Source organism: Microplitis demolitor, chromosome 6 (genome assembly GCF_026212275.2).
Source record: "Microplitis demolitor isolate Queensland-Clemson2020A chromosome 6, iyMicDemo2.1a, whole genome shotgun sequence".
Lineage (NCBI taxonomy): Eukaryota > Metazoa > Arthropoda > Insecta > Hymenoptera > Braconidae > Microplitis > Microplitis demolitor.
Window position 1 is genome coordinate 18,239,687 of NC_068550.1, and position 25,994 is coordinate 18,265,680.

Genomic DNA, 25,994 nt, shown 5'->3' on the forward strand with positions numbered 1-25,994 from the left:
AATCTACATATTACTAATATTATCAAGAAAGTCAGGGCACCTGTACTCGTATTCAGAATTCCTGCCTTCTAGATATAAGTATCTTGCATGTACTTGGCTAATTGTCATTGGCATAAATATAGTTACACCGCTTTTATTCAAATTTACAAATATCGATACACTAAGAATCGTTTAATGTATTTATTCAATACATTCAAAGTTTTTTTTCTTTTTCATTTTAAGACTATCAAGTATGTTAAATGATTCGTATCATTACAAACATTCAGTTTCTGATAGTTATCAACAATAATTAATTATATGTGTCTGTAATTAATTGGGGATTATTGTAAATTTTCATTTCATTATGATTCCTTGTTTTAATCGATATATATTAATATTTCAATCATGTGTCATTACTTTTTCGCGCCAAAAACAATTCAAATTTAACGTTGCTATGATCGTGTATTGTCGACTTCTTCCGATTATACTCGATTTCCGAACGTTCACGATGGGGATACTACTCATGGAAACAAAACTATTCCTTCTTTTCATGTTTATTTTCGTTGTGGTATAACCTTAACTTTGTCACAATTTTTAATTCCAAATGTTTTTCTTGATATTATTCATATTGTAATATTTAACTTTGGCTGAACATATCATAAGTTCTATAATCTACAGTTATAAAATAAAATTTGAGATCTGATTTAAAATATAATTTTTTTTATGACTTAAAATAATTTATATAATCTATTCAGTATTTAATTTTCAATGATAAATTTGTTCACGATTAAGTTTAATTTAAAGTAATTCATTAATACATATGAATTATATTCACGTCATTCTTCAAGTTCACGCTAAAGCTCACGAGTAAGCTCATTTTCCATAAAAATTTATATTCACGCTAGAGTCACGCTAGAGTCAGTTTTGCGTGTGGATAGAGTCGTCCATAAATTTAATTAATCCGTGTTTGAAATATTTTTGATTAAATGCTTTCAAAATTCTATAAATAATTATAATATTATTTACCTGTACTAAACTTTCTTATTATAATTAGTTACAAGGTAATTTTTTTATAATAATTGCACTATCGTACAATTTCTTACTCAGATGCTGATTAAATATATTATTGTACTATATTTAGAATTATAAAAATCATATCATTAGAGTTTACATCGGTTGTAATTGTTTATTACTATTATAAATAATAATATTAAAAGATTTACTTCGCTTCAATATATAAACCAATCGGCATGCTTACTATTTTCATACAAGTTCTCTAAGAAATTTATTATCTAACCAATTTTCAGTATGAATATGCCATCTATTAATAAACTTGCAGACTATTTTGTAAAATCTGCTTTATCTAAATATAGTACTTGTATTTGATATTTATACTTTTCCTAAACGCTACCCCAATGGCACCAATTATTACTCATGACTCTATGTGTGAACTCCTTTATGAATTTTTGGTAATATCCCCCCTTTCCCCTTTAATATCACTGCCACCAACCTTGTAAATTTCAGACTAGGCAGCCATTTTGTTGGCAAAGTGTCCCCATCTCGTGATTTCGTCGTTGTATTTATTTGATTTTATGTCTGAATAAGTACTTTACTCGCTCTCTATCGGAATTTACACAAACTATGTTTTCATCATTCTTCGTTATCAACATTTCTTTTTGCTGCTTTTGGCGCTCTGTTTTACCACTCTAGTTTCTTGGCGAAACTATCCCTACCCGATATATTATCTTGGACGGATAAAAACTCAAAACATAAAAATATACATGATCCCGACCTAATTTTATTCGTCGGCTATTTAATTAAATGAGGAATAAACCGCGAAAAATGTAATGAATATGAGATATCGTAGTTACCGCGCTCGGCCCCATAAAATTAATGCACAAATTTGAAAAATTTCAGAATAATAAAAACATTAACATAGTTAACATTTATTTACTTGAAAAAACAAAAATAATATTTTCAGTTTTCAAGTTTTTGGTTAAACTTTACAAACGTATCTTGCAATATATAGTCGGTTTTTTTTTAAATGTAAAGAACAAACTTTCATTTGAAGAGTGACTTTCTTTATTTTTAATAACTCCTGTCACGTTTGTAATTTTATCAACTTTTTCCAAAATATCAAAAAAATTTTTCAATAACACTGAACTATCTCCAGCCTCCGGAAATTTATAGAGAACTGCGTTTAAACTTTTACTTGCTTTACTCCGACAATTTCTTACTGCAGAAAATACTCAATTTTTTGACTTTTTACGTTCTCTAAATATTCCGACTTCGGTTTTAATTTTTATTTCTTGATAATTTGTTGTATAAAATTTATTGAAGATGTTAACAGCATGCATTTACTGTGTATATACTTGAGTATTGTAAGCTATCGTTAGTTTGCTTCTTTACCACCAGACTGCGGGACCCAGTTTGTCAGTTCCCAATAGGGCAGTAGCTTGTAGTTAACTCACGGTTAGGGTGGCTATCAAGATTATTTCTAAATTGAAGAAAATTAACCATAAATTTTTCTCTTTAACTTCTGCTGTCAAATTGTCAGCAAATGTCATGCGTTTTCAATGTCAAATTACTTTCAATTTCGAGTTAAAGTGGCTATTATGTCAGATGTATATATTTCTAAAATACTAGCAAGTTGACGTCAATTCATATTTCTCTCAACGTTAATTTCTTGCAGTCAACATGCCGTCAAATTTCAGTCAAGGATGTCTGTCAACTTGCAGTCAAGTTCGCTACCTGAAAACACTTCCGTTTTTAAAATACTAGTTAATATAGAAACGCACGGGTAGTAAAAAAAAAGTGATGAAAACACGGTTTGTACAATGTGTAACGTCAAGCATTAAATGTCATCAGCTAGTAGAAGTAAACATACGAAGATAAAACAATTCATATTTTCTCAATCTAATAGTTTTGATGTTACTACTTTACTGAAATATATATAAAATATATTTAATGTAACATGATAATGTAGACTTTATTAAACATCTGACTCTCTAAACGTAAGTTGTCATATGTAATTAATTGACAGTTTAAATAGCAAATATTAAATTTATAGTAATAGTAAATTGATCTGCGGATATTGTTTATTTAATAGTAAATGTAAAAGATTCATAAATATTTATGCACAAACACATATTTCAGTTCAAAATCACGATTTTTTGGAATAAAATACTTCAAAAAGTGTGCAGGAAAAAAAATTAAGTTATTGTCAATGTGCACCAAAGTTCGTTGGAGTTCAAAATTTAAACAAAATTATTTTTTAATACATTTTAATTTATCATCGTCATTGAGGAACGTCCATGAGTCTTATTATTAAATTTAACGATTCATGTTAAAAATTAGTGACAGTTAAAATTTTGCATTGTAGCACTGAGATAATTAATTTTCCGATACGAGATAAGGTTCAAAACTACTGACGAAGTACGTATTGGGAAAGAATCGAATGATTATTTTTTTTTTATAGGTTATCCGATTTGTCATCTGCATTTGACTTATTTTGAGTTAAATTCATATAGATTTATATATATAACGCACGTCACTCTGATAGCGGCTACAATTTTTATGGATCGCGATAAAAGATTTACTTATTTTTTTGTTGAACATCTTGATCTAGTTTGAAAATGAGCCAAATCGGCCCATTCTCCAAAATGGTGATTTGTTTAAAACCTTGGATAGGGTTGCGAATTCTTTGATGAGAATATTTGCAATTGAAAACTAAATTTTTAATCCGCAATTAAAATTATATCGATTAATATTGCGATATTATTTTTTAATTCAACAACTTGAATTGAAAAATTGAAAAATTAATTTTAATTCAGAAACGTGAGATTAAATATTCAAAAATTAATTTTAATCCAGAGACGAGGGATTCAAACTTTAAAAATTGGTGTTTAATTCGGCACGAGAGATTCAAAATTTAAAAATTAATTTAAATGTACACACGTGGGATTAAAAATCGAAAAACTAATTTTTAATCAGACAAGTCAAATTAAAAATTAAAAAATTAGTTTTTAAATTGACACGTGGGTTTAAAATTTAAAAAATTAATTCTAATTCAGACACGGGATTAACAATTAAAAATTACTTGTTAATTCAAACACGTGGGATCGAAAATTGGAAATTACTTTTTAATTTAGAGACGGTACGCAATCAGATAAGAAATCAAGACAAAAAAAAAATTGACAGCACTTATAACAGGAAAGAATACTGTTTCGTTTGACCTTCAAGTTTAAATATTTTTAAACTTACTCTTGATCGTCAGATATAATAGAATTCGAAATAAAAAGATCATTCAGAGTTGAGACATTCAAAAATTTAATTTTTTGAATAATTTTCAGTGTAAACAGAGAATTTAAAATTAAAACAACACTAATCCGATGTTCGGAATTTAAAATTTTTTATTTAATTTTTGATATAATAATAGAAAATTACAAAACGGAATGTAATTTTTTAGTCCCCTTTAGCTATGGCTAATTAAAATTTTGGATTTACTTTTCAATTATTAAATATGGAATTTCAGCTTAGAAATAAATTTTAGAATCTGGTTTTCCGAATTGAAATTGTTCATTCCATGTTTTATTTTAAACCGTAAATTTAAAAACTAAGCCATTAGATTTTAACGCTACTTTACGAATTAAGAATTTGAAATTTAATTTTTAATTCAAAAACGTAGGATTAAAAATTAAAAATTATTTTGAATTCAAAGACATTGAATGAAAAATTAAAAAATTATTTTTAATTTGTTTTTTTTTTTTTTTTTTTTGATTTTGAAATAAAAAAAAAGATTTAATTGAAACACTAATGCAATTATAAATTTAATGCGCTATTTGCAACCCTGACCTTGGATTTTCAAACAAAATCATTTTTAGCTGATAGCTTATTTTTGTTTATTGTATCTGATATTCTTGAACAAGCTTCGATTTCCATTGTTTAACTTATTAATTTTAACCATATTCTAGAGAAAACTGATTAAGTAAAGTAATAAAGTTAGTAAATAAAAATAATCATAAAATTCAACAGTTCATTCGTAAAAATAGAAAAATTTGGTAAATCCAAAAGTGCACGACTCTTAATACTCATTTGATCGTGGAAAATATATAAAAATAAAAGTTTTGTAAATTAAAATTAAAAAAAAAAAAAAACAGTAGCGAAACAGAGGCAAACTGAATTTTTTTATCGTAAAGTACACTGTAATGCTCCGCATTAAGAGTCGTGTAAAAAAATGTACGATAAAAGTTCCAAGGACAATTTTTTTTTATTCCTTTCTATTACACTAGAAATTCAAATTTCGCTCCAAAAAATAGTCAGCTATGTGTCTTCGCGCAGGCGCGACTGTTGTGACGGAAGTAAATGTAAAAAACATACATAGAAATACAAAAAATCAATTGTATTTTTTTATTAATTATAATTAAACGAGGCCGAATTTGATAGCCATTTATGACACATTTCTTCTTCGGCCCTAAAATAATCTTTTAAAAAAAGAAGTGATCCAAATAATGGCTTTTTTCTCGAGTTTTTGTGTTTACGGGTTACGGACACATTTCCCTGTTTAGTAAATCTCATAAAATCCAATAAATTCTCATGCATTCCTATAGAGATTTTATAAGAATAAATGAGTTCTATGAGAAGTGCTATAGTTAAGTATAGGGCATTAAACATACAGTTATAAGAATCTATCGGATTTTTTAAGCAGGGTTTCTACTACTTGACGGGAAAATTTTATTTTACATTTTGATGTTTTTTTAGGTATTTAATGCATCAAATTGGTCTTCATTAGTAATAAAATTAATCCTTATTAAATTCTCTATCCGATGATGTGTAACTTAGTTGAGCTTCGTGGACTTGCAAAAGTAAAACAGGATAAACAGTCGCGAAAAAGAGGCAAACTGAATTTTTCGATAGTAAAGCACTCTCTAATGATTCGCATTATGAGTCGTGTAAAAACATTCTCTGATAATTGAATTATTCATTCAATGCATAAATCAACTTTTGCTACATCTTTTATTTAAGAAATGTAGTTTTAAGAAATGAGATTCATTTGGAAATTATAATGACTTTTAACGGCAAATTAATGAATATGAAATGAGAAGTCTATTTCCTTTTCGGCTGTCAAATCGTCTTTTTTCAAATTACTATGAAAATATCATTAAGGATGACGAAAAAAAAAATTCTGTTACAATTTAAGTTCTTACTATTAATATTAAAAACTTAATTACCTCTTCGCAATGTTCTATTTCCCATTTAAATAACATGGCAAAATTTTTTTTTAATTCTTCAGAAGTTATTCAAGGTCAAAATTAAATTCATCAAACTTACCTTACAATGTTATAGGACTTTTTTTGTAGATCATTTAATTTCCCTTAAATTATTCTTGACAAAGTTTTCGAAATTCCGGAATTCTCATTATTTATCTTAGTATAAACGTCAATTTATTTAAAAAATCGTATACAGATCAGTTCTAATTGATTATAAAATTGCAAATAGTAGATTTAAACTAAAAGTTATTTCTTCACCATTCCAAATCATGAATAAGAATCTAATTAGGAAATTTTAATTCCATTTCCACATGACTATAGTAATTTTGACACACATTTTTTAGTAAGTTATACTGAATATTTTTTTTCGTGCATGTAAATCGTTATTGATTTTGTTTATAAATTTGCATAATTTTTGGGCTACATTCATTCAATACTTACCATCATAAATTTTTCTAAAATAAGGTATCGATAAAAGATGTCTCAATTTATGAACAAGTTATGATGTGCACTTGTATAACTTTTCAATTGGTATGTGGCACTTTAATGGTGATAATAAAGTCTTATCAAAAAGATTACCACAAATCAAAGTACACTAGCAATGGATGATCAAGATCACAATATAAATCGAGTTCCTCTTGTTTCTTTACCGGATTCATATCCAGCATGGACAGATGGTATACCAAAAATACCTGATACTGCTGAGGCTAATTCATCAGGTAAAATTTATGAAAATATTTATAACGAAGATATTTAATATTGGATAATTATCCGAATTCAGTTGGCCTAAACCATTTAGAGAGACTGAAAATAGATGTCATACGAAACAATGTTATCAAGCAAGATCTGACATACGGTGACTTTAAGCGACTTGGATCTAGCAAATTAGGATTTGTTACTGGTAATAAATAAATAAGATTATTTCAGAGATAAAATAAATTTGATTACAATGATTAATTACTTTTTTAACAAAAAATTGTTCAACTTTTTTTCAAGTATTCGTTCTTATAAATATTTAAAAAATTGTAAACTGCACATTAAAAAATATTGTGTTAAAATCAACGCAACCTATGTGTTAGAAACGGGCCAAACAATATTTATGTTTTTTCTTTTAACATAGATTATTTGTGTTAAAATTTTGATACAAATTTCAAGTTATACGAGACGTAAATTCAACACTTTTTTAATGTCAGTGGCGACACAAAAAAAATATTAACTTTTACATTTTATTATTGTGATATAAATATTCAGTAAATATAATTTTGAGGTCATCAATAGTGACTATTATTATTTAACATTCAACTGTTTTTTGATAGGAAACTATGTTTTTATTAGTCAGATTAAGTAAAAAAGCACGTAATATTTAATACTAATTGTAAATAATAACACCGACACACAAAATAAAAAAAGTGGTCTGTACTTTTGACCGAACCTACCTATCTATATGTATTTCGACGCGCTGAATCCGAATCTGAAGTCAGTTTTGCCCGTACACCCCCAAAATTTTAAGTAAATTGCAAAAAATCATAAAAATCGCCAAAAATTAGCAGTTTTGGTAAAAAAAAAATTATGGAACTATAGACCCAGTATGATTTTTACGTATTTTATTTCACTACATTAATTAGATATTAAGTAAACTAGCCCCCCCCCCCTCCTTTAATATATGTCGATAGTTTTAATTTTTGTACTGAGTAACACTTTTAGCGTTAAATAGTATATCGATTAAAAACTTTTAACTAACACAGTGAAATGTGTTGATTTAACAAAAAATAATCAATAACAAAAATTTAACACGGACCGTTTTTAACACAGATACACAATATTTTTTTCCGTGAGATTATTTCAAAGAGAGTAAATTTGATAGTAATCATTAATTATTTTTCTAACATAAAATTGTATTTCAATTTTTTTTTTTCCAAGTATTCGTTCTAATCAATGTTTATAAATTTGTAAACTAATTTCTAGATGATATACGAAGGGTATTATGGCCAAAGATATTAAGATTAACAGATAATGAATCAAACAAAGTAGGTGAAGAACTAGACAGTATTCACACCCTTATACCAGATGAAATATATCAACAAATATTAAAAGACGTAGCCCGTAGTGGCAGTCACTTATCACATAATGCAACTAAGTCTGAAATAGATACCTTTCATAATGAACTTACAAAGATTATTTGCTGGGTACTTTATAAGCACCCGAATATGAAGTATATACAAACATTTTGCATTTAATAACAATAAATATGAGATTTTTCTTGACTAATTTTTGTGTATGTAGCTATTATCAAGGTTACAATGATGTGGCAGCGACAGTACTAATCGTTATGGGCTTAAAACCAGGATTACACGTTCTTGAAAAAATATCAATTGAATTTTTAGAAAGATTTATGGAACAAACTATGGAAAAAGTTAATCAAGAATTATTTTATATATTTGCTCTCTTAGAAAGAGTACATCCATCTTTATTGGAACACCTTGAAAAGTAAAGTTTTTTATTACAGACATGAATTTAAAAAAAAAGAATAAAAAATTAATAATTATAATTTAACAGTGTAGAATTATTTCCACACTTTGCTTTGGCAGAGTACACAACGTGGTATGCTCATAAATTTTCTGAAAATCGAAGCTTACTGCATCGGTTGTTCGATTTCTTTCTTAGCTCTCCATTATTAATGCCTCTGTATCTTAGTACTATAATTGTTGCCCATAGAGCTAATGAAATCTTTGATACTACACCTGATATGGGACATACGCATAAAGTGTTATGTACAGTAAATATTTCCATGTATTTTTTTAGTTAGTAAAAAGTTTTGGGAAGACGTCAATTTCTTACACTGTTTTTGCTGAATGTATCAAATGCCTACAATATTTTATTCACCATACCTGCACCGAAAGCGTGAATTCCTGCCCTGTTAAGAGGGAAAAAAGTTATTCTCTCTTATGAGAAAACAAATGATAAAAATTAGTGCATGTGCCGTTCTTCCCTCAAACAGAGGCAAAATTTTAGGTAGGACCTCCCAATCTGCGTGTTTGCCACCCATGCCTTCGGCTCGGGCAGGCATCTATATACGCAATTGTTCTATTTTCCTTCCATTAGATCATCAATTTCTGATAAAAAATACTCTGTGAAGTTTTCCAGTTACTATTGTGAAAACTGATATTTTTCAGATCAGCTGTGTTTTTTTTTCTCAAATAATCAGTCGTGAACATTGATTGTTTCTTCTCAACAAGTACTTGATTTTCCCAGCAAACTAATCAGAATCTTGTATACAAATACATTAATTAGATATTCCTTTGATTTGGGTACACGATTAAATAGTAGTCAATTGAACATTATGAATTATTTTTAAGTAGGCAGTAGAACCGTAGAAAGTAAATTTTATTCAACACCCTATTAGGCAATTTTACTAAACGACTATTCATCGACCGGTGCAAAGAAGTTGAGTAAAGTCAAAGTAGATTTCCTCGTTTTCCACCAGCATTATGAAAAGTGAGTGTTATAATAAAATTTCACAACGCGTCTCAAGATTTTCGACTGAACTCAATCTATTAAACATAATAACTCGTGAATTTTAGAGTTGATGGTTTTTTGTAATTTCGTGGATGCACCGTGTCGCTAAACAGCCACAGACTCTGCTTCACAGGTTGTCATTAATCGCGTATACCAGGTAATCGTTGAATAAAATATAGTGCATTGTAGGACATTCAGATAGTCTTTAGCCGGGCCTTCGGCACGTGCATGTGACCCTACGACTCGTACTAAAAACATTGCTCTCGCTACATCAAGACTATCTTAGTATCCTAACTATGCAATAGTTGTACTGTTAATAGACAATTGAGTAGTAAGTATTTATAATGTACAAAAAATAATATAGGCATTTGATAGATCCAGCAGAAACAATGTAGGCAACTTAAGTCTTCCCGAAATTATTATTTTATAAATTATTAAAACAATATTTTTCAGCTACCGAGTGATTTGCCTTTTGAAAATTTGTTAGTAAATGCCGAAACTTTGTATCGTGATTATCCACCTGTATCAATAATAAAAAATGTACATGATTATGATAAAAAACGACGGCGTAAAGAACAAGAATGGAAACTAAAAGCGGAAGATAGTAAAAGAAAGTCAGAAAAGCAACGTCAACTTAAAGTATCATTACCACAATCAAGGTTGCCATATCATTTCAAACGTTATCGAACTATTACTGTCGTTACCATTTTGGCAATTGGGCTTTATGCATTCTTGAAAACAGGTTCTGGAATTAACTGACATTAGCTAATTATCGCCTTAGTTATAAATTATAATTTTATACTTCGATTTTTAAATACTGAAATATTTATGAATTATGTACCCTTCTCCAAAGATAATTCCTTATTATTCATGCAATGAAAACGGATTGAGATGATTGCTCTGGAAAAGGAACATTTACTGTAGTCCAGCATTTTTTTCTAGGAAAACTTGATCATTCCTGTCCTGCTTTTACGTTATATATCATGTCATAATATGTAATTAAATTCTATGTACAATTTTTACATGTATTGAAAGTATAAATTTGTCAAAAATGATCATAAAATTGTTAAATCTAAGAAATATAAAAATGTACAATTGAATTATAAGTCACAAGAATAAAAATTAGCTAATTTTTATTAGAAAAGATAGTTTTTATTTGATCATATTTCTATTGAATGTATATATAGCTCATAAATTTATAATAACACAGATATAATAAGGAAACAAAACTTTTTATTTGATTAACAATTTGGTATTTTAAAAAAGACAACTTTCACAAATTTTAATGTTTAAAATAAGATATTTACTGCTCGAAATTTCTTTTCTTTTTTTTTTTTAAATTTCAGAAATGAGTATGCTGATATTTAGACTTGATTTTATAAAAAATTTATAATAGTATATACTAGACTGGGCCAAAAAATCGACTATTTTTTTTTTCTTTCGATACTGTGAAAATATTATTCCTGATGACCAAAAAAAATTATTGTGCAAGTTTGAATCCTTAATATTGATATTAAGAGGTGTATCGTTACGACTATTCGTTTTTTGACAGGAATTTCATTTTTTACCCAAAACTCGTAAATCATCTATCTGAAAAATTTGAGCAAAGTATATTCTCAAAGGAAATTAAACTCCTTACAAAAAATCTCTCTTAGTAAATTGACGTAAAACGAGCCGTTTCCTTGTAACCGTGCCTTAAATATTGATTTGTTTTTTAAATTCTTTGTTTCTATTTTGGATTTTTGTAACTACTAGAAATATTAAAATTTTTTCTAGTCAAGATTCATATTTTTGAAGGAAATATAATGCTCTACTTAAAAGGTCTCTTAACATTTTTTGCTAAATTCACTCCTTCAAAAGTTATTCAAGGTCGAAGTTGAGTCAAAACGACTGATATAACCTGAATAACTTTTGAAGAAGTGAATTTAGCAAAAAATGTTAAGAGACCTTTTTCGTAGAGCATTAAATTTCCTTCAAAAATATGAATCTTGACTAGAAAAAATTTTAATATTTCTAGTAGTTACAAAAATCCAAAATAGAAACAAAGAATTTAAAAAACAAATCAATATTTAAGACACGGTTACAAGGAAACACTTTGTTTTATGTCAATTTACTAAGAGAGATTTTTTGTAAGGAGTTTAATTTCCTTTGAGAATATACTTTGCTCAAATTTTTCAGATAGATGATTTACGAGTTTTGGGTAAAAAATGAAATTCCTGTCAAAAAACGAATAGTCGTAACGATACACCTCTTAATATCAATATTAAGGATTCAAACTTGCACAATAATTTTTTTTGGTCATCAGGAATAATATTTTCACAGTATCGAAAGAAAAAAAAAATAGTCGATTTTTTGGCCCAGTCTAATATGTATACAAATGCGTAATACTAAAAGCATCTGAGGACTCTTCTTTGCATTTTTTAAGAATTTATATCAATAGATATTTAATTAAAATATTCTGATAGTTATATAGCTACATTTTATATTACAATTATAATAAAAAAAATAACGAATTATAAAATAAAATTTAGTTATAAATAGTACTACAAATTATATTTAATTACTATCATTACCAGGTATAATAAAATAAGAATAAAAGTTTTCGATTTAATTAGTTATCGAAATTAATCTAGAACAATATATTTAATTGATCGACGTAAATTTAATCTGGAGTTTTTTAAATTCACTAAAATAAAAAAAATAAACTTGGAGCTCTTTTTATCCCTGATATTTAATTGTTGAATTAAACTCATATTTGTTTTAATTTTAGAGGAAGAATTTTAATTATATGAGTATTTAAAATGATTAAAAGACTAAAAAGTAATATCCTTAGTAGTAGATGTAAGAAAAGTAATTAAAAATTGCTAAAATTTCAAATGATTTAATTGATCAATTTTTTAAACCTGGGATTGTATTGCTGACTCGTACTCAATGTTGTTCTAACATAATCTAAAACATGTTGATTCCTTAATATTTCCATATGATCTACTCCTGAAAATGGTTGATGATAAATTCTTTGTTTTTGTTTATTTCGCCAGTAAAGACAACCGTTTAAACTTCTTAAATTAACAGTTCCATCACCATCCCCGAGAATTAATTGAGGATATGTATCTATTGATACACCAGGCTTGTAGTATAATCTATTAAATATAAACAAAAAAAAATTAATGATTCGTTTCATTGATTAATTTTAACTTTCACATTTCACTACAATCATTTCTAGAGATATTTGCGCTCGAATTATAAAGAATATTTGATATTATTAGAGCGAATTTCAAGTTGTTTTGTGAAAGTTTTCTTTCAAAGAGCTTAAATAACTATTAAACGATGAAGATTATTAAAAAAACATAAGAAATAAGGTTTGTCGTTAGAAAAAAAAACTTTTTGAAATTGAAGAGATGAGTGAAAACCGAAGAATTGCTCATAATGCGATTTTTGGGGAAAAATATAAATTCAAAGCATCAGAACACTAAGAAAGAAAAAGCCCAGCGCTTTGAAATCTTTAGCGTTTTTTTTTTGGGACAATTAGAGGTTAAAAAAAACCAACGATATCCTTCCTTCATCTATTATATCCAAAGTTAAACTAAGATTCCTAAATATTCTTAAATATGCGAATTTTTTTCTTCAAGGTCGAAAATACTTTTGTATCCCGTTGTTTTCGAAATAAATATTTTTTACCATTTTTTTCTCCAACGATATCTCTTGAACGAATTGACTAATTAAGACGTTTAAAGTGGCAATCGACGCGTTTTATTGAGTTCTAAAGCGGATCATATTTTGAAATTAATGTATCTAGTCGTTTTTGAGATATTCCAAAAAAACCAAAAAAAAAGTTTTTTTTTTAATTTTTTCGTTTTCGATTTCGATCAAGCTCAATTTTTCACAGCTTCTAGATATTAACAAGCCGCGTCGAATGACATCTTAAAGATCAAATCGGTTCATCCGTTCAAAAGATACCAGTATTTACATATGTACATACGTACGTACACACATACACTCGGACATTGTCGAGAAATTAGTCAGGATATCTTCTTAGAACCTTAAAACGTCATGATTTGATAAAAATTCGGTTTTCGAAAATCGGACCGAAACCAATAACTTCCCGAATTTTCGAAAATTTTCAATTTTCTTAGCAGAAAGTTATAAATGACACGATTTTGATGGTCAAGGTGCCAATTGACGCGTTATATTAAATTCTAAAGATGATTAGATTTTGGAATTGTTTACTTCAGGTGTTTTAAAGATATTCGCAAATAACTGGCTTTTCTTAGCGTTGCTTTCTCCCGCGATATCTCTGAGACAAATGACCCGATTTTAATGGTCGAGGTGGCGACGCGTTTTAATAAACTGTAAAGCTGATCAGATTTTGGAATTCTTTAGTTCAGTTGATTCTCTAAAATTTACAGTTTTCAGAGTAGAAGAATAAATACCAGCTGATATTTTTTCTGCAGGTGTATTCTGTTGATATTTACGGTAATTTCCCTTATTTGCTTCGATTTCATTTATATACGGCCGTTTAAACCCGATCAATTTTTCAAAAATCGCTAATTTCAGATAGCTACTACTTTTTTTTGGAACTTCGATTTGCTTCAAAGTTGCTTTGTTATATCCCTGAAAAGCCCTAAAAATTTCAACTTTGGTATCGAGCTTGGATCTGAGTTATAAATTTTCTAACATCCCGAAAATTGCTTTGTTTGAAATAAGTTTTCATATATCTAATGATTTAATTATTTGTTATCAATACCTGATTGAAATTTTTTATGCTACTGCTGTTGACTCTTATTTAAGTAGTGTACTAAGTAATAGGGGCGATCGCAGCGATCTTAAACACGAAATATTTACTTAGTACACTACTCAAGTAAGAATCAACACACCTATCAATTTTGAGAGCAGGCATGCTCAAGCCTTGAACAAGATTGTTATATGGTCAGTGATAAAATAATTGTTTTTTGTTTTTTCAATTACCTTTCGACTGTGCCGATGTTTATTCCATGTAAACAATGGACTTCTACGCCAGGAGCTGTGAAATCGGTTTGAAATTTTTCAGTATCTTTTCGAAATTCCCATCCATTTGGCACATTAATGTCCCTAAAATCAATAAAAATATGATGCTAAAAATAACCAAAATTGAAAAACATAAAAAAACATTGTTTAACATTAATTACAAAAAAAATTGCTGTAAATCAAGCAGTGTATAATTTTTGATCTGTGTTTGCACCAACACTTCAGTCTCTTTCCAAAAAATCTTTGAGGGAAGTAGCCATCCTAGACTTGGACTCGTTATTTGCTGATCTTTCAAAATACTCTCTCTAAGAACGTATGCACCCAAATTATCTCCCACTGCAAAAACCTTTAGTGCTTTAACAGATCCTCCCCATACAGCTCCGAGAGATATTAATGTCTTTATGTACTGATCTTTCCACTTTTGAGATTGTTTTTGAAGAAATAGTAAAGTCATTGGTCCACCCATACTGTGAGCAATTAAAGTTATTGGTACTTTATTATTAATGATATATGTTTCTTCGACAAGTTGCTTTAACTTGATGAAAAACTCTTCATTCTCATCTGTTTAAAAGATTTATTGATAAATAAAAAAAAAATTCAAACTATAAATTCACAATTTTTTATCAGTTAAAATCTCAATAATTAATACTTAACTTACTTGGTGCTTTTCTAAAATCATATGGTGCTCCACGGAGTGAAAAATTTCTTACATACCCCAATTCGTCAACTAACATATTACCAATATTTTTAAAATAATATCCTGGAGATGCTTTACTAGAATCTAAATATTCTACTGTAAATGAATCTCCCCATCCTGGTACTCTTACAGATACACCATCGGTATTAGTTGTAGTTCGAGTATCATTATGATATATCAATTTCATATTATCAATCTATACAAAAAAAAATTCATAGTAAATATGACAAATCTTAGTAAGCATTTAAATACATATTAGTGTATTAAACAATTTTTTTCATTATGTATGTTAGAAACGGTCCACACATTATTTGCGTTCCTTATTACCACAGACTAAGTATTCGGGTAATACGAAGTGTATTCAACACTTTTTTAATGTCAGTAACGCCACAAAAAAAATGTTAACTTTTACATTTTATTTTTGTACCATAGGTATTAGACTGTGTCAGAAAAAAAAAATTATTTTTCATTTTAATTAAATACATCACAAAAGTTACTAATAAAAAAAAAAATTCTAAAATTTCAGCTCTATATCAGTTTTTATACAGTATGAGTGAAGCTTTCTTCTAAATTTCAAACCTAACGTTTAACTGTTATAGTTCTCTAACTGCACGCATTTATATATAAAAATTAGCATTTACTATTTTTTACAATGCTTATATCTCATAAGCAAATAATGTTATGACAAATATGCTTCGGGGCTTTTTTGTTACCTGATTATTAAACTATTCAAATATTTTTCAACTTCCCGCTAAGAAAATTGAAAATTTTCGAAAATTCAGGAAGTTATTGGTTTCAATCCAATTTTCGAAAACCGAATTTCCATTAGATTTTGACGTTTTGAGGTTCTAAGAAGCTATCCTGACTAATTTCACGAAGATGTCTGAGTGTATGTGTGTACGTACGTATGTAAATATTTATAACTCTTGAACGGATGAACCGATTTTGATCGTTAAGGTTTATGAGATTTTAAAATTTATTTTATTTTGATTATTTTCTATTTTCACTCTCATTTCTCTGAAAACAAATTGAAAGCAGAAGATTGGGGATAAATCGTGAAAATAATAAACAACACCCACTCATGGTTGCAGTGGTAAATAGCCCTTGGCCTGCACTTGCAAATAAGGGAGTTTGGTAACAGTGGGTGGATGTGGGTGATAAAAATGTGTGATGGGATACTTATATCTTTTATTCACACATTGTATAGCTAACATAAACTCATGCGCTTGATGAGTCTGGCTGTATCCAAACGCTCGGAGTACTTGAGCCAAACGAATCTGGTTTGACGTCAGGAATCTTTTTTTACAGTGTAGAGATTGTGCTGAATGACATTGAGTGCCTTTGTCGAGTGACAATGTTAAAAACCTTTCTAGAATATGATTAATGAAGATTAAAACTGTTTTTAATCATTTTAAATCGTCACAAATCATCAATTGATGATTAAAGAGGATTAATGACGATTAAATTTCTAGTCATTTCGAATCGTCATGAATCGTCTTTAGTCGTTAAATAATAAATCGTCTTTTGACGATTAGAGACGATTAAATGCGAAAAACTTGATGATTATGACGATTAATGATGTTTAAATTTTTAATCGTCACAAATCGTATTTTCTAATAAGGGCAGATTGCCCTAGAATGTTTTAGAATGTTTTCAAAATTTCAAGAATGATTTCTTAAGTTCTATAATATATCCACAAATACTTAAGATTATTAAAAATGATTCTTATTGATCTAGAATGTTCCAAAAATTTTGAGATTGATCTGGAAAGCTTTGAAATATTGTTTGAATTTTTAACACCATTCAAAAATTATTCAAATCAGTCCAGAATGTTCTAGATTGTTCTAAAAATGTCGAGTTACATTCGGAATGTTCCAAATCGCGCTCAGTTGATTTAAATCAATAAAAAATGATTCGAATATGTCTTAAGTGTTCTGGATTATTTTATAAATGTCTAAAATGATTTGGAAAATTCTAAAATATTTTTTAATTTTTAAAATCATTTTAACCAGTCGAGAATGTTCAGGATTCTTTGGAAGATTCCCGGAAAATTCCGAAAATCACATGGAAACCTCTAAATTATACTGAGTTATTTGAATGTCATAAAAATTATTCCAATCGGTTTTGAATGTTCCTGGATTGTTCCAAAAATTTCGAAAACCATTTGGAAAGTTCCAAATAGTACTCACTTATTTAAGTTTCATAAAAATGATTCTAATTTGTTTAAAATGTTTTGGATTATTCTGGAAATTCGATAATATTCTGTAAAATTCTGATATCTGTGTAAATGCTTCAAATTAGTTCAAAATTATTTTATCAGTGTCGAACGCTCTGGATTGTTTTAAAAATTTCGAAACATTATGAAAATTTCTAAAATATATTTAAAAGTTGTTATTTACACGAATATGATCTGAACAACCCAATCGGGAAATATTCAAGGACGATAAGAATTAATTTTAAGTGATATTCGACATTCAAATATTTTAGAACTTATCAAATCGTTTTCGAAATTTTCAGAACTGTCCAAAAAATTAAATACATAAATAAGTACACTACCAAAAAAACCAGCGAAGCGGGTTTTCGCAGCTAGTTTATAAATAATTTTGATGTTATCCATAGTGACAACAATTATTATTTAACATTCATCTATTTTTTGGTAATAAACAATGTTTTTATTAGAGTCGAATTAAGAAAAAATCACATAATATTGAATACCAGTTGTAAATAGTAAATCAATTGACTTTTCAAAACAAATTTTATGTTAATTTTAAAGTAACACTCAATAATGTCAATAACTTAAATTTTTGGATTAAGTAACACTTTTAGCGTTAAATAATTGATCGATTGGAAATTTTCAAGTAACACGGTGAATTGTGGTGATTTAACACAAAATAATCAATATAAAAAATTTAACGTGGACCGTTTTTTATAATACAGGTACACATTATTTTTTACTGTGAATTAAAAAAATGAATTTTATTCTGAATATTGTATTTTTGTCACTATACTGGTTAGGGTGGCCCAAAACGAATATTTTTTAATTTCGAGTCTCTTATGAAAATTAGTTGGTTTACGATGTTTTAAAAAGCCTCTCCAAAAATCAGCTCGACAAAAAAATTTCAAGAGGTCGCTTACAAATTTTGAAAATATCAGAAATGATCAAAATTTTAATTTTTTATTTTAAATTTTTTTCTTTCTCGTGGCAGCAATAGTTTATATTTGTGAAATCATGACCACGCTGAAAATTTAAGCCCGAAATTTGAATATTTAAACCTCGCTCAAGAATTTCGAATGTTTCCGAGTGCTGTATTTTGAACGTTTTCGAGCGACCCACGAATATTAAAAATAAAGCTTCTCGATTTTTCCACAATCAATTTGCATGACAATGAATGAAAATACAATCCGAGAAATAGAAATAATAAGTTTTTTACATACTTTTTTATTTTTTAATTTAATTCTTCGGTTTTTTCGCTTATTCAAAACTTACTAAATTTTATTGTTTAAAACTGTCCTGTATATTTTTTGTTATGCAAAAGTTATATTTTAGCGAAATGACAATAATTGAGTTATAAAAAAATACAAAAACTAATTCAAAGTATTAGTCACATATTATCAGTTAATATTAAAAATTCTTGAGTGCCGTTTAAAAATTTAAACTTTGGGCTGAAATTTTCAGCATAGACATGATTTTGTAAATATAAAATATTGCTGCCACGACAAAGAAAAAATTTAGAAGTAAAGAATTCGAATTTTGATCATTTTTGATAGTTTCAAAATTCGTAAGCGACCTCTTGAAAATTTTTTATCGGAGCTAATTTTTAAAGAGGCTTTTTAAAACATCGTGAACCAACAAATTTTCATAAGAAACCTGAGAAAAACTAATAGTCGGATTTTTTGGGCCACCCTAATACTGGTATAAGAAATATTAAAAATATTTCAAGTTCAATATTAATTTAAGTTGAATTTTATTTACAATTCTCAATTTTAAAGGAAGATTAAATATGAAAAGAGTATTAGTTTATAAACTTACAAAGCAATCAATTATGATTGGAACAAGAAGTTCAAGATTTAACCAAATATTAAAATAATCCGAGGAAACTTTTTCACAGAGATAATGAGGAACAGCAGTTTTATTAAGTTTTGCTTCCAGTTGACTTCCACCATCTCCAGGAACTATTTAAAAGTTTGTTTATTTTTATATTAGTTGTACTTAAGAATATTATAATAATTCATTAATCAAATATAAGAAGCTCACCTAAAATGACTGGTGATCGTTCTGTTACTTCAGGTCGCCAAGTCTTAACATCATTGATAATATACAAAAAAACAATAGTTATAATTATTATAACGAGTTTCATTGTCACACAGTCTTTACAAAGTTATTTGCGTTTTTACGTAGATAATTGAGTATTCATTGGTATTGATTTTACTGGAATTTTATTTACCAATTAAAATTTTATACATTCCGAAAATATTTATTTATGATACTTTTGCCATTTCCGTAATTTTAAACATAAATATCTCCCAATGATTGACATAATCAGCTGACTTAGTGTCAAATGTCTCAATCTCAATGTCCCCCATGGCAGAGGTTATATTTATATATACACACACACGCACACACACACACACACATATATATATATATATATATATATATATATATATATATATATATATATATATATATTGTAGACATTATTATAGACATTAAAAAAGAAATTCCCTGCAAGTTTCAGTCCTTAATTTAAATTTCAAGTTCTTTACATTTGATTTTGAAGTTTTTCCATTTAAAATACATAGGAAAGTTTTATGATTTTTTGTTTAATTCTCTATAACTCAGTCGCATTTCAAGTTATCGGATCACCGTTTGCGGCATTTTGTAGGTAATTTAATACTCTTTAAAAATAACTTAAGTAATTTTACTGAGATTCTAATTTTTTTTCCTGTATTGGTTCTGAAATTTATTTTTTTAAGAATAATTTGGGTTTTTAGTTGATATTAACTAAATAACAAAATTTACAGTCAAAATGCAGATAACGACTTTTTAGGAAATTTGATTTTCTACGAAAAAAGACCTCTTAATTAAGTGGCTCAAGTTCTTCCTTCATGTGAGGTAGGGATTTTATTAATTTTATAAATGCAGTCGAATCTCTCTAAAGTTGCCCTCCCCAAAGTTGACAGGATACGCTCTTTAAAGTTGCTTGGATTTTCTGCCACTTTTCTTTTTACTAGACGAATCAGAATTCAAGATTCTGACGCGCGATTCAAACATCTATAATTGATTAAATACATATTCTGTTATGCGAGATAGTTAACTTAGAAATACAATTTTTTTTTATCATTAACAAAACTATCCGAGCAACTTATAAATTATTAGCAAAAGTATTTTCGAGATATAATAAATTATATTAGTTTATTTTTTCAAATTTCTGCTCGGTAATTAAAAAAAAGTTTTTTGTCATAGCAAATAATAGTTCAATCAATGTTTCAAATTAGAGATTAATGCGCTTATCTATTATTTGTTATATATTTATTAATATTAGAATATTAAAAATAATTTAAAAATCACGATTTAAGGTTAGCCTCAATGTATATCTAACTTGGTTTGTTTTGATGAGAAGGGGAAAAAGCAACTTTATAGTCGTCCCATAGAAAGTTTGGGATTTTGCCCTACCGTAATTATTCCTCCTCTACCTCAATATTTGGATTTGCGCATGCGCAGAACATCTTTTCAAAATATTATAATAGAGGGAGAAAAGATAATGGTGTAAATCGTGATTTTAAAATTATTTTTAATATTCTAATATTAATAAATAAATAATAATTAATAATAAATAATAGATTAGCACATTAATCACTAATTTGAAACATTGATTGAACTATTATTTGCAATGATGAAAAAATTTTTTTTAATTACCTAGCAGAAATTTGAAAAAATAAACTAATAAAATTTATTACATCTCGAAAATACTTTTGTAAATTATTTATAAGCTGCTCGGATAGTTTTATTAATGAAACAAAAATTGTATTTCAAGGTTAACTATCTCGCATAGCAGCCCAAGTAGCACAGAGTCAACTTTAAGATGTCTTTTAAAAGGACAAGACAAATTTTTTTTTTGTCTCAAAATCATTTTTTTTTCATATGAAAAGACATGCAAATGTTGGTTCCGGAGACAGAAAAAATTTGTGTTGTTTTTCCTGTCTCATGTCAATTAAAAAGTCGTTTAAATGACTTTTTTACCACTATTTGTAATTTACTTTTTGTCGTCACTTGTTTTAAGTCTTTTAAGTAGTTATTTTTTCGGTGACATAAATTTTTGATCGTTTTGTCAACATATTGATACCTTATTGACAAGTCAAACAGTAGCCTAAAAACTGATATAGATGTCACAAAGGCAAGTGTACTACCTGGGAGAATATGTATTCAATCATTTATAGATGTTTGAATCGCGCGCCAGAATCTTTAATTCTGATTCGTCTAGTAAAAAGAAAAGTGGGAGAAAATCCAAGCAACTTTAGAGAGCGTATCCTGTCAACTTTAGGGAGGGCAACTTTAGAGAGCTTCGACTGTAAACATAAGAGCGGAAACTTTGAATGTTTACAACAATATTTTGAAGTGGGAGTGAAAAAAAAATTGTCGTTCTAAACAGACCACCCTAATATATATATATATATATATATATATATATATATATAGCTACTGGGTGTTTACGTGATTGTTAGATCAATTGATGGTGCCTCCCTCAAGTTGTCACTAATATCTGCTAAAACTGTACGTCACAGAGAAATCTCCCTATCTATGTAATCCTTCAATCTCTTGCTATAATATGTAAGTTCTTTCATGACATACACACATTACACAATATTCCTTACATATACATAGAGAATATCTTGAATGCAAGTAAACACTGAAAGAAACCAACACTAGGCTTTGAGGTTAATATCTGTATAAACACATTGTGTGAGCTGATCGAAAATTTCGCATGCGCCGGTCGAATGTCATAAACAATATAAATTTGTTGTATTCTGATATAGATACAAAAGTAATATTGTGTGATAGTTGTTCACAAAAATTGTGAAGTGAAACATTAGAATGGCGGATATTGAGCAAGAAAAATCTGATAATGCTGAAAATTTTTCTATGGCCACTAATGCTGATCCTAAAAATATGCAAGAATTAACACAATTCGTAAGCAAATAAATATATCATTTATTTATTAATCTAAGCTATTTATTATTATTTTTTATTTAATTCATTATTTTTTGCAGGTTCAAAGTCTCCTTCAAGGAATGCAAGATAAGTTTCAATCAATGTCTGATCAAATTATTGGAAGAAATATCCTTTTTTTATATTAATTTAAATATTGATGAACTTTTTGACGATAATTATTTTTTTTTCTTCGTGAAAGATTTTATATATTTAGTTTTAATTTAGTTTTTGATTTCAGAACGATTTTGATATTGTTTTAAATTATCTTACACTTGAAATAGGATATTATCTTAGGTACAGAAAAAGAAATTAATTAGGACCGATAACATTTTTTTTTTTTTAAATGAGTTTCTTAGTTTCAGTCACTCTGTTTTCTTAGTTCGAGAAACCATTGTTTTCAATTATTCAAACTCTTATATGGAGAACCACCAAATAATGTCTCTTATCATTTTATGATAAATCTATTTGTCCAAAGTTATCGGAGCTTGAAGTCAAATTTATGTAAAATTTCGAAATTTTTTTACTTTTCTGGCGAAACTATCAGACTTATCACAAAATGTCATAGAATCTTTTTTGTAGACAATTTTATTCCTTACAAATTATTTAAGATAAAGTTTTTTAACATTCCGCAGTGTTTTCTAGTTATTTTCATTTTAATGTCGAACTCCTAAAAAAATAGTGTTCTGATCGATTTCAAAATCTTGACATTAAAATGAAACTACCTAAAAAACACTGCGTAATTTAAAAAAAAACTATTAAAGATAATTTGTAAGAAATAAAATTATCTACAAAAAAGATTCTATGACATTTTGTGATAAGTCTGATAGTTTCGTTAGAAAAGTAAAAAGATCTCGAAATTTTGTATAAATTTGATTTCAAGCTCCAATTACTTTGGACAGATGGATTTATCAAAAAATGATAAGAGGTTTTTTTTTGTAGAGCGTTGAATTTCCTACGAAATTATATCCTGAGCTCATCTGAACAATCAGTCAATTCTAATGGTTATCGAAAATTCCAACTTTATGATTCGAAATTCTATAATTTTGAAGAGAAATGTACCATACATCTACTATTAAAATTATTTGAGGATTTACCGTATAGTTATTGAGAAAAAAATAATTAAAAATCGGGTTTTTTAAATCCTTATACATGGGCTCTTATGACAAAAACACTATGCCCCTAGCAATATTAACTTTTTTCGCTGTCAGCTTTCCAACTTTAAACTCTCAAAAACTGATATAAGAAAGTTCAATAAGCGTAGAATCAAATTATACATTTAAAATTTACTGTTATGGTTAAAATTAATAAGAAAAATGAAGTTGAAAAAATTATTTTAGTGGTTAATAAGTAGAGGCGATATAGAGGATAGACGTTTTGGCAACGCTGCCAGAGATAGCTGTTATGTGGCGCCAATTTTAAAAACACAAATAAAAAAAAAATGTTTTTTTGGTCTCCTCGGCGGAAATTCCAATTTTTAAGTAAACGTACAATATAATAAGACAATTTGAGAGATAAATATTTTGCATAAACCTGAAGTTCCCAACGTTAGATGCCAACGAATTTTCAAATTCCTTGAAAGCAGAATAAAACATTCCTGACAATACAATAAGATGCCGGATGTTGTAAAGATTAAAAAAAAAAATCCCTCTGGATACCGGAGGCCAAGTCCCACCCGCACAAATCAAGGTTTCAAATTTTAAAATCCGTAAAAAATACTCTTACACTTTTGTTCACCGCCAAAAAATTATGGAGGGTCTATTACACTTATATTGACTCAGAAAAAAATCTTGGACACTCTCCGTGCTCCGGAACCTAGTCAATCCAAGTCATTGTTGAAATTTTTTAAGTGTCACCAGTAACATCCGTGGGTGGATTGACTAGGTTCCGGAGTACGGAGGGTATCCAAGATTTTTTTCTGAGTCAATATAATTCATGGTATGAGAAATACCTTCTAGTTTAATAAACTTTTTGGTTTTTTTTTTTTTCGTCTACTGCGAAGGTCGCCATCACTGCAGCAGTGGGGGGACTTCTTTTCAGAGCGTTGAGAGATTGTGAATCACTCGCTGAATTTTGAATTTTTCCGTCTAAAAATTTATCTTGTATTCATTATATATCTACAATCTTATCCTTTAAACATTAAAACATTCCATGCGGTAGTTTTCTTTAAAAAAATTCCCAAAAATCATCTTTTTTCAGGCGATCATACTAGTGGTCCTGCTTAAAGTAAAAATGGTAGGTTCAGCACAATTTTGAAAATCACTTAATTCAAATTTATAATAAATTATAAAATACTTTGATACGTCATATTCTAATACATTTAGATTCACAAACTTATTTTTTGTAAAAGTTATAAAAACGCATTAGTCAGTTGAAATCAGAGACTAATAGTATTGATCGGGTTTATAAAAGTATTTTTTTTTTTTTTTTTTTTTTTTTTTTTTATAGAAATTATAAAACACTTTATGAACTCCTTAATAAAGGTTACTAGATGAAATGGGAAGTAGAATAGATGACCTTGAAAAAAATATTGCAGATCTGATGACACAAGCTGGAGTTGAGGGTGCTGATAAATAAATGAATCCATGACACAGAAAAACGTGATACTAAATTATTACCACTTGATATAAATTTTGTATCAGTGCTGATTATAAATAGAGTGATACTAAATTAGCATTTACTACTGATATAAATTATATACAAAATAAATTTTACATGACACTCACTATATACCTATTATACAGTATGCAATAGAGAAAATCTATGAATACAGATATAATTTATAACTTATATTTTGATTTTCTTTTATATAAAACGAAAAAATAAAATGGTATTTATTTATTGTTCATTGAATTTCTAAAAAATACTCTCTTAAATTTAAAATAAATGTAAAATAATTCATCTGAAAAGAAAGTTCAGTATACAACTTAACTGTATTATTTACAATCAGTAGTCAATGCAAACATACATGAAAAATAATACAAAATTTATATCACTGTGGTACACTAAACTGTTGAAACTGTTTCAAGAGTATTGATATTTTTTAGTATCACGATTTTTTTTTGTGTACGCCTATCGCTTCATAAATTTCCATATCAAGATATTTAATAATACTTTATTAGTATTCACAACACATTATTGAAATGCAATCAACATCAGATCAATTTTGATTTCTGTATACGTCAAATATGTATATGATTCTTTCCATTTTTCAAAATAATATTACATAAGTTATAATTATTCATACCATTAAATGATTTTGTTACAATGAATAATACTGTGAAATCAATTACAAAGCAATACATTGGATTCATTTTAT

The 25,994-nt window shown here is 27.8% G+C and overlaps 3 protein-coding genes across 5 annotated transcripts; 2 read left to right on the top strand and 1 right to left on the bottom strand.

Annotated features, from left to right (window-relative positions):
- Positions 1-2,778: 2,778 nt before the first annotated feature.
- LOC103572291 (TBC1 domain family member 20) lies at positions 2,779-10,900 on the top strand. 3 transcript variants are annotated; one of them, XM_008550819.2, is made up of 8 exons: positions 2,779-2,993; positions 3,136-3,414; positions 6,714-6,967; positions 7,030-7,149; positions 8,214-8,460; positions 8,532-8,735; positions 8,805-9,024; positions 10,218-10,900. In XM_008550819.2, exons 3-8 carry the CDS (start codon positions 6,850-6,852, stop codon positions 10,521-10,523), a joined length of 1,215 nt encoding a protein of 404 aa, XP_008549041.1. In that variant the 5' UTR covers positions 2,779-2,993; positions 3,136-3,414; positions 6,714-6,849; the 3' UTR covers positions 10,524-10,900. The 3 variants fall into 3 exon arrangements, with proteins under 3 accessions (XP_008549041.1, XP_008549043.1, XP_053595960.1); XM_008550821.2 differs by having other exon boundaries at positions 7,048-7,149; XM_053739985.1 differs by lacking the exon at positions 3,136-3,414.
- A 1,577-nt stretch (positions 10,901-12,477) lies between these two features.
- Positions 12,478-20,069, bottom strand: LOC103572293 (phospholipase A2 group XV). The gene is made up of 6 exons (XM_008550822.2): positions 19,721-20,069; positions 19,496-19,638; positions 15,427-15,661; positions 14,930-15,329; positions 14,730-14,852; positions 12,478-12,904 (listed from the first exon to the last, which is right to left on the bottom strand). Exons 1-6 carry the CDS (start codon positions 19,821-19,823, stop codon positions 12,646-12,648), a joined length of 1,263 nt encoding a protein of 420 aa, XP_008549044.1. The 5' UTR covers positions 19,824-20,069; the 3' UTR covers positions 12,478-12,645.
- A 2,100-nt stretch (positions 20,070-22,169) lies between these two features.
- Positions 22,170-25,993, top strand: LOC103572294 (heat shock factor-binding protein 1). The gene is made up of 4 exons (XM_008550824.2): positions 22,170-22,297; positions 22,504-22,657; positions 22,738-22,804; positions 25,164-25,993. The coding sequence occupies exons 2-4, from the start codon at positions 22,562-22,564 to the stop codon at positions 25,250-25,252; spliced, it is 252 nt and encodes an 83-aa protein (XP_008549046.1). The 5' UTR covers positions 22,170-22,297; positions 22,504-22,561; the 3' UTR covers positions 25,253-25,993.
- Position 25,994: the final 1 nt, after the last annotated feature.

Coding starts and splice junctions, on each gene's coding strand:
- LOC103572291 (XM_008550819.2), top strand. CDS start 6,850: ATGGATGATCAAGATCACAATATAAATCGAGTTCCTCTTGTTTCTTTA. Junction 7,150..8,213: donor CAAATTAGGATTTGTTACTG/GTAATAAATAAA, acceptor ACTAATTTCTAG/ATGATATACGAAGGGTATTA. Junction 9,025..10,217: donor CGCATAAAGTGTTATGTACA/GTAAATATTTCC, acceptor AATATTTTTCAG/CTACCGAGTGATTTGCCTTT.
- LOC103572293 (XM_008550822.2), bottom strand. CDS start 19,823: ATGAAACTCGTTATAATAATTATAACTATTGTTTTTTTGTATATTATC. Junction 15,662..19,495: donor CAATCATAATTGATTGCTTT/GTAAGTTTATAA, acceptor TTTTTTGTATAG/ATTGATAATATGAAATTGAT. Junction 15,330..15,426: donor TGATTTTAGAAAAGCACCAA/GTAAGTTAAGTA, acceptor TCTTTTAAACAG/ATGAGAATGAAGAGTTTTTC.
- LOC103572294 (XM_008550824.2), top strand. CDS start 22,562: ATGGCGGATATTGAGCAAGAAAAATCTGATAATGCTGAAAATTTTTCT. Junction 22,658..22,737: donor TGCAAGAATTAACACAATTC/GTAAGCAAATAA, acceptor TATTTTTTGCAG/GTTCAAAGTCTCCTTCAAGG. Junction 22,805..25,163: donor TGATCAAATTATTGGAAGAA/ATATCCTTTTTT, acceptor AATAAAGGTTAC/TAGATGAAATGGGAAGTAGA.